This window comes from Apium graveolens, chromosome 10 (assembly GCF_009905375.1).
Source record: "Apium graveolens cultivar Ventura chromosome 10, ASM990537v1, whole genome shotgun sequence".
Classification (NCBI taxonomy): Eukaryota; Viridiplantae; Streptophyta; class Magnoliopsida; order Apiales; family Apiaceae; genus Apium; species Apium graveolens.
The window spans coordinates 232,531,340-232,543,628 of NC_133656.1; the positions used below are offsets into that span (position 1 = coordinate 232,531,340).

The 12,289-nt window shown below is 33.5% G+C and overlaps 2 protein-coding genes across 3 annotated transcripts; both read left to right on the forward strand.

The window, feature by feature from the left end:
• The first annotated feature begins 3,498 nt into the window (after positions 1-3,498).
• LOC141689754 (putative fructokinase-7) lies at positions 3,499-7,464 on the forward strand. The gene is made up of 7 exons (XM_074494136.1): positions 3,499-3,795; positions 4,448-4,665; positions 5,283-5,495; positions 5,593-5,790; positions 5,919-6,059; positions 6,488-6,604; positions 7,031-7,464. The coding sequence occupies exons 1-7, from the start codon at positions 3,774-3,776 to the stop codon at positions 7,163-7,165; spliced, it is 1,044 nt and encodes a 347-aa protein (XP_074350237.1). The 5' UTR covers positions 3,499-3,773; the 3' UTR covers positions 7,166-7,464.
• A 655-nt stretch (positions 7,465-8,119) lies between these two features.
• On the forward strand, positions 8,120-12,013 carry LOC141689755 (uncharacterized). 2 transcript variants are annotated; one of them, XM_074494138.1, is made up of 7 exons: positions 8,120-8,426; positions 8,659-8,690; positions 9,367-9,464; positions 9,569-9,651; positions 10,743-10,820; positions 10,918-11,013; positions 11,601-12,013. In XM_074494138.1, the coding sequence occupies exons 1-7, from the start codon at positions 8,310-8,312 to the stop codon at positions 11,859-11,861; spliced, it is 765 nt and encodes a 254-aa protein (XP_074350239.1). In that variant the 5' UTR covers positions 8,120-8,309; the 3' UTR covers positions 11,862-12,013. The 2 variants fall into 2 exon arrangements, with proteins under 2 accessions (XP_074350239.1, XP_074350238.1); XM_074494137.1 differs by having other exon boundaries at positions 8,148-8,426; positions 11,583-12,013.
• The last annotated feature ends 276 nt before the right edge of the window (positions 12,014-12,289 follow it).

Sequence of the window (12,289 nt, forward strand, 5' to 3'; positions counted from 1 at the left end):
TTGGCGGTCTTATGTACCTCGCAAACAACACACGACCTGGTATTGCTTTTGTTGTGAATCTATTAGCAAGATTCAATTCAGATCCAACTAAAAAACATTGGATGGAATCAAGCATATATTGAGATATCTTCGCGGGACAATTGATCTTGGATTATTTTTTCCAACTAATTCGAAATTACAGCTGGTTGGATATGCGGATGCTGGATACTTGTCAGATCCTCATATTAGACGATCACAGACATGTTACTTATTCACATATTGCGGTACTGCTATCTCTTGGAAATCTACAAAGCAGACCATGGCTGCAACTTCATCAAATCACGCAGAATTACTAGCAATTCATGAAGCTAGTAGGGAATGTGTCTGGCTACGATCCATAATCCAATATATTCGACATTCATGTGGATTATCAAATGTCACAGACGGCCCTACTATTTTGTTTGAAGATAATTCAGCTTGCATTAAACAGCTAAAGGAAGGATATATCAAGGGACATCGAACACAACACATCTTACCAAAATTCTTCTACAATCACGAATTACAAGAGAATGGAGATATTGAGGTACAACAAGTTCGATCATGTGATAATTTAGCGGATATACTTACAAAGTCACTATCAACATCAACATTTGAAAAGTTACGAAATAACATTGGAATGTGAAGATTAAAGAACATATTACATCAAGATGTCAATATGTGAGATATTTTATTCAGGGGGGGACTGTACTCTTTTTCCTTCGTCAAGATTTTTATCCCACTGGGTTTTTCCTTGCAAGGTTTTAACGAGACAGTCAATCTTTGAGATACTCACATTTGACAATAAAGGGGGAGTGTTATAATAATGATTGTCAAATCTTACTAAGGAAGATTGCAATACTTACTAAGGAAGACTCGCGATACTTATCAAGAAAGACTTAATTTAATATTGGAAACTTGTCACGAGAATCAAGATTTTGTTAACCTGACTAAGAAAACTTACCTATTAAGTTTTCTTAGTATAGTTGATAAAACTCTACTATAAATAGAAGGTTTGCCTAGTCATTTGTACTTGAACAATCACAAAAGAAGTAATAATACTTTTGAGATCTCTCTCTTTCCTTCTCCATTTTTTACAATATAGTTTAAAGTTTATTTAAATATAACAACAATGGTCTATTTGGTAGTTTTCAGTTTCCAGACACAATCCTAGATAATTTGATGGATATGTTTGCGGTCAATAAACTAATTTATTACGTATGATTGAAAGTTAGCCGATTTCCTGAAATTAAGCATATTGCATCCCATTTTTTTACAGATCATGTTTAATTTGAGTATAGATGATTTTTTAAGTTGCTTGTCTCTCGATATTAAATCAAATTAATAAATATACATATATATTGTAATTGCTGAATATTGTTATCAATATTATTTCATAAAAAAGGTTTTTTGAATAATTATTATATAAATCAGGCGTCCGAGTCAGCTTGCAGCTTCCCACGACTAATTATCGAGATAATTTATCCAACATTCCACTATTGTAACCTCTTGCCCAAATCAAAATTTCAAACATTCACTTTAAATAAATACTAAGATATTGGGATGATAAATTCAATTCGGGTCTTAACCATCTTAGTTTCCCGGATGAGTTCATAAAATACGTCATAAATGATTTTTTTATTAAACATAAATAAATCTTTAAAATCTATCCTTAAATAATGACTTTCAGGCGACTTTCTTAATATTTAAATTAAAATTAATTTAAATCAATTATACTAGGTATTATATTGAGAAGTTTAGCTTTTAAAGTGGTTTTGAAAAAGACAGGTAAAAAGATGGTTGCTTATTCGAAAATTTTCAATTTGGTGTAGGAATTTTAAGAAAAATCAAGCCTATTTAACGTACATTTAGTCGGTTTGTTGAGTTACATATGTTCAATTTTGATATATCTATATTTTGGTGGACTTTAAGAATGCCTTTGATATGATTGATAGGAAAAAATGCCTGAAGAAGCCAGAGTTACGTATAAGTCTATATTTTTTTGGGTGAAATTTGTTTATGGGCAATCAACTAGGCTATTTATGGGGTCCGAAATTATATGGTTAGCTCGTGGTATACAATAAGGGGATCCATTAAGACCTATCCTTTTTGCACTAACTTTACATCTGATAATTCTTAGAATGCGTAACATATGTACTCTTTCTCTTCAAACGTGGTATTTGGATCATATGATAAGAGATTAAGTTGATGTCTCTAAAACCTTGACTATTATTCAATTGGAGAGAACAATTGAGTTTAGACTTAGTATAGGGAAGACATAGTTTTTTGGCTTGTTTATGACCCAAGTATTTCCAAAAATGAATTTTTTTTCTCCTGATATTGGTGGTTCTGTAAGCATGAACAAATAGTTTGTAGATGAATTTTTTAAAAATAAGTGGTAAAGTGTGTGAAGTTTATGGATGTTTTGGAAAAACTTAATGATCCACAACGTGAGTTTGTATTACTTAGAATTTGTATGAGACTAAATAAACTCTATTATGTTTTGTGCACCTGCCCATCACAATTTTTTGAAGAAACTTATGCTCAATTTGATAGAGTGTTGAGAAAGATACTGGACAATTTTGTAACGTCGGAAGGATCTAGATTTGATGACCTTCAATGGAGATTGGCGACTTTGCATATTGATTCAAGTGGTAGGTGTGTATAATGCATGCGACGCTAGATTATATGCATTATGACTTTTTGCATCCAATCTATTTATTTACAAGATCATATTTTACGAGAATGTGAGCTAATTTCAAGCGGAGATCATTTTAATTTAGTACAAAAATCGTTGCAAATTGTGCTCTCTGGGCCTTTAGCGGAGGTTTGATTTAATTACCCAGTAAAGGGTTTATTCTTCCTAAATCAATGTAATATTTGACAGACCATTATTTTAATAGTATTTGCGAGAATCTTCCTAATAAATATAATTTTCAGAAGACAAATAACAGTTTTCCGGTGTTTGGTAGTCACACATACTCGGAAATTCCTATTAGCCACGCCTATAGAGGGGTTAGGACATCATATACGTAAATGAAGTATCAAATGATATTGCGGACAGTCTCATGATTCATTTTCTTCAAATGGAGCTCATTGTCCTTATTGCACGTGTCAGATGATTATATTTAGAGAACGCGATGTTCATTATCAATATATCGACACATTTGATAAAAAATAGCTATATGATGTATTATGAAGAGTTGAGATTTTAGCTAAAAATAAAACACCCGTTAACATGTTATATTATTTGTCAAAAGAAAATTGTATATAAAAAGTTAAGCCATTATTTTTTAGAGAAATAAAATAAAAAGTAGATTCACATTAGGTGCTCATCCAACCTGCTCAAGAATATTATTTCTTAATAGTTACTCAAAAAATAAATAAATAGGTCGTAATAATTCACAAAAAATGCGCCGGCTATCCGTACAAAAATGAACCAAATCTACTCGAAAGGTTTGAAGGGACACACTTTACAGAGGGCACCCCCACATGCGACCCGTGAGCCCAAGTTGACTGAATCATTCAGACCTCATATACAAACATACATACATATAGATACACCTGCATATTTTCCACCGCCTTCTGTTTCCTAGTATTTTCAAGATTCTTTTTTATTCTCCTCCCTCTATATTTCTTGCACTTTTTAATTTTTTTTACGTTTTTTATTTTATGTATATAAAAATTTGTGTGTTGTTAAAACATCTCGAAGCTCCTCTCATTATTGTTGGTGTGGTGAATCTTTGTCTTTAGCTATCATGACGGACTCTCACGTGTTAGGTTCGTTTTCTTGTAACATAATCTTGATTTTTACATTTTTTTTATACTTGTGTTTTATGTTAATGTTCTTGATTCTTGCAACTTGATTTATTTGGGTTTTTGAGGCCATGATTGTTTGATTTTTATTTGTGTGTTTTTTGAATTGTGCATTGATTTCTTGATTATCCGTGTAAAAAATAAAATAAATTGAATTGAAATCTTGGTGATTGGTAGGAAATTTTTAGACTTGTTTTGAATGTTCTTGTTATTGTTGATCTCTTTTTTATGTTTTTGTTGGGTTGCCTTTTGTTGAAATGTTGGGTTTTCGCAATTTTTAGCTGTTTGATAGTTCCGAGAAGGGTAGAATTGATGTCCATTTTTGTATAAATATTTCGAGATGTAGTTGTGTTGTGTAATCATATAATAGGCCTCTTGTAGCCGTGTATGTGGTCGAATCATGTATTTTATGAGAGGCATTTGGTGTTTTTGTTCTGTTTGTGTTTAGATTGTAAGTGCACATATGAACTGTGTGTTAATATGAATGGTGTTGCATTTTGTGTGTTAATATGAATGGTGTTGCATTTTGCAAAAGGACCTTGTTATGTTGTTTTGTTCCGATGCTACAAAATTTTTAGTGTAGTGTTCTTATTTATGGTAAATATTTGATTTGTAGGTCAAATTAAGGATCTGACGTTAAATTCCAATGGAGGAGAACGAAAAGATAGTGCGCTGGTTGTATGCTTTGGGGAACTTTTGATTGACTTTGTGCCAACAGTTGGTGGGGTTTCACTTGCAGAAGCACCTGCATTTCAAAAAGCTCCTGGTGGTGCTCCTGCTAATGTTGCTGTTGGTATATCACGGCTGGGAGGTTCTTCAGGTTTCGTAGGCAAGGTGAACCTTGCGTTGTCCTGTTGCCTCTTTAACTGTTACTATCTATTGCGAGTACAATACACCATTACATTCTTTTGTGATATGTAACTTTTCTTATGGCGCATGTCTATTATTTTTAAGTGATCTTTACTGCTGCTCTTGTATATTCTATCTTAAGGAATTTGAAAGAAACCAACTGTTGCTGGTTTAGCAGCAGTTTTGCATGCCAGTTGTAGATACGATCTTGATAAATGTGATTACAAGGGATTATTGGTGATTAATATGAAGGAGAAAGTTCACTTTGAATGATCTTTTCTTTTTATAATTTTGTTGGATTTCTATCAGAAAACCATATTGACATTTTTTTATTATATATTATTCTGGAATACCTACCTTGCTACCCACATTGTAACTATTTTCTTTAAGTACAAAGCCGAGCAACTTGGCAAATGTATTTGGAATTTGTATGTTACTTGCGTGGGTGCAATTTTGGCTTGAACAAATGACCTCTCCATGTAGAAATATTTGTTACCTTTTCTCCTCGTCATATAAGTTACATACTTTTATGAATATTTTGATTGCTCTTTTTTTTTTGCTGAAATGCTTATTGGTCCTGAACTGTGGAATTCTTACCTCAGGTGGGAGATGATGAATTTGGGTACATGTTAGCTGACATGTTGAAGCAAAACAAGGTCAACAACTCTGGCATGAGATTTGACCCAGCTGCAAGGACAGCACTGGCATTTGTTACATTGCGGTCTGATGGTGAACGTGAATTTTTGTTTTTCCGTCACCCTAGTGCTGATATGCTTCTTCATGAATCAGAACTTGACAGAGATCTAATCAAGAAAGTATGTGTTTGTTGTCTTTCTAATTTATCAATTCAAAATTTGATTGCTTGCACATAACACAGCTGCTAATTCTTCAGTTGAATTTTTTCTTAAGCAGGGTAAAGTCTTTCATTATGGTTCAATTAGTTTGATTGAAGAACCATGTAGGTCTGCTCATCTTGCTGCAATGGCAATTGCTAAAGAATCTGGAAGCATTCTCTCTTATGATCCAAATTTAAGGTTGCCGTTATGGCCGTCAGCTGATGCTGCTCGAGAGGGTATCATGAGCATATGGGACAAGGCAGACATTATTAAGGCAAGATTTTAGATTATAGACCTAGCTGGGAATTTGGCTAAATTATAGCCATTTATATGTGGTATCAACAGTTTGGTGTGAAATTATTATGCTTTGTGGAGCTCACTTTCACTCTGTTGAATTGGCAGATAAGTGAGGATGAGATCTCATTCCTAACTGGAGGTGAAGATCCTTATGATGACAATGTGGTGTTAACAAAGCTTTATCACTCTAATCTTAAGCTTTTGCTTGTAAGTGAAGGAGCAGAGGGTTGCAGATATTATACCAAGGTACGGGCTGTAGATCATCAAATTACCTAGTTGTGTCTATTTTTATTGATTAGTTCTTTTTTGTAACAAATATCGAAATTAAAACATGGGGATAGATTAGCAGTAAAGGTCTATCTCCTTTCCCTTCTCTCCATGAGAAAGTCACGGGTGTAGAGTGCTAGAGGCCCTGTTTATACAACCCGCTTGCCTTTAGAAAATATCAGTAATCAAGAAATGATGTAAATAGGCAAATTGGCAACTTAAATTCGATACATAAGTAGCCCCAGAATACTTGAGATCATCTAAATGTTGCTTTTTTTCTTCCCATATGTGTTTTTTTCTGGTATGTGTGTTACTGGAATCTCTCTCTGTGTTTGATTTTCAATTCAGTTCTCTTCAGTATTAATGAGTTATGAGCCCAGCTTAAAAGAAACTACACATTTATGCAGAAACTCAAAGGTCGAGTTGCTGGTATTAAAGTAAAACCTGTGGATACAACCGGTGCTGGTGATTCCTTTGTTGCTGGATTGCTATACTGCTTCGCTTCTGACATGAACCTTTACCAGGTAACAATTTCTGCTGGAAAACGAGTGTTTCTTGTATTTTTTAAAGAAGTTCTCGTGTTTGATGGGATTTAAACCTTTAGTACCTCAGCTGTTATGTCATACTTATCCTACACTCCATTAAAATCATGCTACTCTTGACGTATTACCTTTAATAGTTATTTGCTCGAAAATATTGCAACCATGTTAAACGATCTGGCTCAAAATATTTCATTTTGGCTAGTCCATGACTGCTAAGTGCTAAGTGACAATAGCAAGATGCATACTGTTGACTAATTTATCAGCTTTAATATCGATAACAGCGAAATCCATATCCATTGTTTTCCTGTGAGCCTTCAAGTAAATGGACAAGCATTTTGCAACATCAGCCCGCCTACAAACTTTAATCTAGTTGTTAAAAAACCTGACTTTCTATTTGGTGTTTGGCAGGATGAGAAGAAACTAAGAGACGCACTTCGTTTCGCAAATGCTTGTGGTGCTGTAACTGTAACAGAGAGAGGAGCGATCCCTGCCATGCCCACGAAGGAGGCAGTCTTGCAAATCTTGGCAAAAAATGCTGGATGAGGAAATGAAAGAGACCCCATGTTTCTGTATATTGTCCGGTTAAGCTAAATGTAAAATCTAAAGATTCCTGCTCTGGCAGCCAAGAAAACGCATCCGCTTCATTTTTCATTTTTGTCATATTTCCCTCTTTTTAAGATAAATTTGTAAAGAGATCCTAATAAATACCATAAACTCTGAAGCAAGGTTGTTTGCAACTTGTACAAGCCTACAAGGAAATATAGAAGGTGTAGTTGTAGTATGTCTGTATGTGTTTATATGGATACTGGGGAATCTAATGTAGCACACTGCTTTGATGCAAACAGTTGGGAAAAAAAAATATGAACTTCATATCACATAGCTCTTCCTGTTTTTCACTTTGACTGCTTTCTGTAAAGCAAACTCTTGTTATTTGAAATTATATCATCTCTCATAAATTTAAGGAATTTGTCTGGAACAAACTATTGTTGTAATATATGATTGTGCGTGTACATTAGGATTTTTAGTATTTATTCATGGGGCTATATCTATATAAATATATTTTTTAATTTCTCGCAATATGATTGCCACTAGTAATCGTTTGTCTTGGAACATCTATATTCTTTTATTCAAATGCTAGCAAGCAATTATTTTTTTTATCTTATAAATATTTGCCCCAAATGAGGCCGTGAACAGAATGTTGATAACTAGCTGCGGAAAATATAAATTTTGAACTAATGCTCTTTTTTTTTGACAAGAATGCCCTCTTTTTCTAAAGATAATATAATGCATTCAAACCGCACTTTATACTGGTTTTATTAATTTTTTTACTCTCTTCATCTCACAATGTGTAGTTCTTATGTTCAACACAGTATTTTAAATATATTTAACTAAATGATAATTTCACAAGCTTTTTATATTTTCTCTTTATAGACCAAACGTTAAATTAGTTTTATTTTAATTTTTTTAAATATTTTTTAAAATAATTTTTAATCAACAGGCCTAAGCGGGGGAGTATAAACGAATTAAAGTGTTGGAGATGGAGATGTTGTGGGTAATTAATTAGTAGACATTGTTTTGAAACGCACACACTGGGGGTCATATCTTACGGCGAATTTGACGCACGGCGAAGTGATCTCGTGCCGGAGTTAATAAGTTGAAGACGACGACGACGACGACGAGATCTGAAATGTCTACCGACAATAATAATGTGAAGAATCAAAATGCAACACCTCCACCACCTCCACCTGAGATCGGCCCTGACGGTCTTCCTAGAGAATCTTCCGTCATTTCCTACACTGAGAAGGTCTCCTCTCTCTCTCTCTCTCTATCATGATTACAAATTACAGTTTAAGTTTATATTTCATTTCGAATTATTATACTCTCTCTCTCTCGTGATTACAAATTACAGTTCAAGTTCATATTTCAATTCATAAAATTATACTCTCTCTCTCTCTCTCTCATTCTCGTGTATAGATTGCACTGCTAGTGACTTATTCGGTATGATCATTTGATGTAACTACTCTTTGTTGTTTCAGATTATCGAGGAAGAGCAACTTCAATTGAGAAAGTGAGTAGCAGTATTTTTCCTTTTTTGATCTACTTCTTATCCATATTCTCGATTTTCATTTTTATAACTGTACTTTCTCTTCTTATGAAATTGTGATTTGATTTTCTCTAACTTCTAATGTAATACGTTGAGGAGCAGCTAGCTAGGTAAATTAGTTGATAGTACTGAATCCTGCATTACTTTAAATTGTAAATTCACGTTGTTTTTATGATTTTTGAGATTCTACCTCTGTAGGATTTGGTTTACATAGGACTCTTACGGATTATATGGAATGAGGGGAGACTTAGTACCTTAAAGTCGGAAATTTGTAGATATTTGCATCCGAGGCTGGAGCCATATTGCAAACTAGAATTTGCAGAAATTTCAAAACACTCAACCAATATGAGGTCTCATTGCCCCAAACTAAGTATGATGTAGTTGTCCTTGAACGCCAGGCTTGCTTGTATGTGAAAAGTACTGGTGATATTAAATTATATTCCTTAATTTTCCTTTATGCCTTCGCTAAGGTCTATAGAACAGTCTTGTTTAAAGATATATAGTTTGTTCTATATTGATCAACATATGACATATTATTCTCCGTCCATCTCCTTATAATACCAGAGAACGTGTTTGCTAAGTGCATCTTTATTCTCCACTTGTCAATTTATTATGTGTGCCTTAACTGGATACCTTTCAGATATATCGACGAAAATTATTCTAAAATTCGTGATGTTGAAAAAGAGCTTACCAATCTTAACATGGAGATGAAACTTACAGCTGGACCAAAAAAGGCAGGTTAGTGTACTTCCTCGGTAATCTTACAAATTTGTTATTATTTTAATTGTTTTAATAATCACAGTAAGTGATCAATTTTGTTTTCCACCATGTATATTCTTTAGCACTTGAACACATGAGAAAGAAAATTGAAATGTCAACTGAGAAGATTCGTCTTGCTAAGCTGAAGGAAGAACAAGCTCGGAAGGTCCGTCTCTTTCAGTTGACTCGAGAATGCTTATCCTATTTAGTATCGACTTTACTATTCATTTCTATAATAAAACAACTTATCACTTATTAATGTTCAAATTTTAATTAGCATTTTTGACATTTGATGGTGATCATATTTGGAGTCTTGCTATACTGAATGCTGTTGATTTAGTCACTTACTCCAGACCTTATCCTTTTCTCTTTTTGATCCTTGAATAAATTATAATTCACTACAGTTTGGAAAGTATTCGTTTATGATATATAATTGTTGTAATGTTTTTTGTACAAACATAAAAAGTTCATTCTCTCTGTATCTCTAATATTCAGCATTTAATCTTGAGCACTCGACCAACAAGAAGAGTTTAATAATCACAGTGGTTTTGTATTTAATTTTTTTTATCATATTGTATATTGTATATTGTTAGAACGTTTCTAAAATAATACAACTGAAACCTGAAATCGACATTTGCATTGTAATACTAAGCCACGTTGAGCTACATCTGGCTCTATGCCCCTATCCAAGGTGGCCATATGGTGACAGCCAGGTGAAGAAAGAATATAATAGCCATCCAGATTTTAGCTTTCTACTATAAAATGAACTAACCTACACTTCCCCTACTTCAGCAAAACAAAGTTCAGAGTTAATTATATATTTTTAGATTTGTGATGTTGAAATGTGCTTCCCATTATTCTCCCACCGCTAAAAAATGGATAATAACTTTAGACTTATATAAGAGTTGTGTTTTGGCTGATTTTCATTTTTAATATGTTTTCTTTTAGGTACATTCTTTTGTTTTTGGTTAATAAAACTTTCCACAAAGTAATACAAATAACATATTCATTACTGCATATGTTACATTAAATCAGGAAAAACTTTAACTAATTAAATTCTTTGGAACTTGATATGTCAGTACTCAAGAGTAAAGATTTAATTAGACATGTACTGTGAGTAGACATTTAACTTCATATATAGCACTTATAGTTTGCGTCTCTGTTATTTTACAAAGAAGGATCATTTTAAGACTTGAACTATGCTGGTTGTGTAGTATATCCACTGGTACAGCTTACATAAGGTGTTGCTTCCTGTAGGCATTGGAAGAAGCAACAAAAGCTGTCAAGGATGAGGAAGCAATAAAGCAGAACCTGTGTGAAGACTTAAATCGTCTGGTATATGATTTAGTATATTTTGAAATGACTTGATTTGAAGCTCCAGTGTGTTTGCTAATATTGATTCTGTATTTCATGACACAATTAACCTTTATAGGTTCAAGAAAGTAATAATACCCAATTTGAAAGACTCGGAGAATTAAAAAGAAGATTAGAGGCTTTAAATCCAGGCAGATCAACCAACATCTCTCATGTAAGTAACTTTTCAATTTTTGCATGCGATGTGTCCTCTGATTTTGATTCTTATTAGCATGTGAAGATAAACAATTATCTTAAAGATTTTATGTTCAGGAAGTTCTCTCACTTGCGGATGTTTTCATATACTAAAAGTTATGTGTGTGAAATTTTTTCACTGCAACAAACCCTTAATTTTTTTTGGGGCACTGGTATAAATGTTATATACTATCATCATTAAGTCTTCAACAGTTGTTTCATAAAAAATTGATAAAGTATGCATTCATCTTTAATATTGTAATACTACGGTTTTTTTAAAATCTTGGTACTTGGTAGAAGGTATCTTTCTGCAGCTGCTTAGCCTGCTTAAGCAGACATTAAGAAATATCAGTAATTTTTAAAACACTATTAACTGTGAAAGTGCATTCACCTGGATAGTAATTTGACTGTGCTACAAAACTGTTTTTTATTATCAAAAGAATTGAGACCTTCTGACTACCAATTTATTAACATTTTAAGTTGCTTGGGTGTGCGTTATCGGTGAATGTGGTAAAAAGTACCATAATTGTTGTTAAATTATATTAATAGGACGGGAGTCATATACAGAGTGCTACAGCTCCTGTTGCAGTATTAGCTCATAATTCACTGGAGACATCTGCGGGATCATCGCCTGGCAATCTGCCTAATCAAGGAAATGTTGGGAGTCCTGTAGTGACAAATGGCCAGAATCAACAACCTCATGTTGATGGTGAAGGAAGGAAGAAGAAAAATGTAGGCCAAGGACGAGGAAGAGTTGGAGCAGTACCAAAGGGTAGAGGACAGCCTGGCTGGACAGGGGCTGGGTTTGATGTAGATGGCAGAAGCTGATATGAATAACTTTCTTGTAGCGAAAGTGTGAGATACAAGACTGACTGTCTGAAGTTACATCAACAGTATTTTCTCAGCTGTGCTTTTTTGTTGCAAAAAATATAAACCATAGGTGTACAAATTATTTCAATATATTTACCTGTTCATGACCACTCTTTGTTTCAAATGATAAAAATCCATGACCTTGCGAGTTTTGTGAGAACTATGAAATGAAGTTAACATATAATATGAAATCTATGAAATGAACATATATCAACATCCATGTGAAAAAATGTTTCCTGACGTATCAACATAATTTGATCTATTCGTTAAAGTTTATTTTTGGGTTCGCGTGTTTACGTGCACATGCTAAATATGAAAATTTATATAAATTTAACTTATCTTGATTGGTCAAGTTTTGTGCATACAGGGTCGATCACTATTAAAAA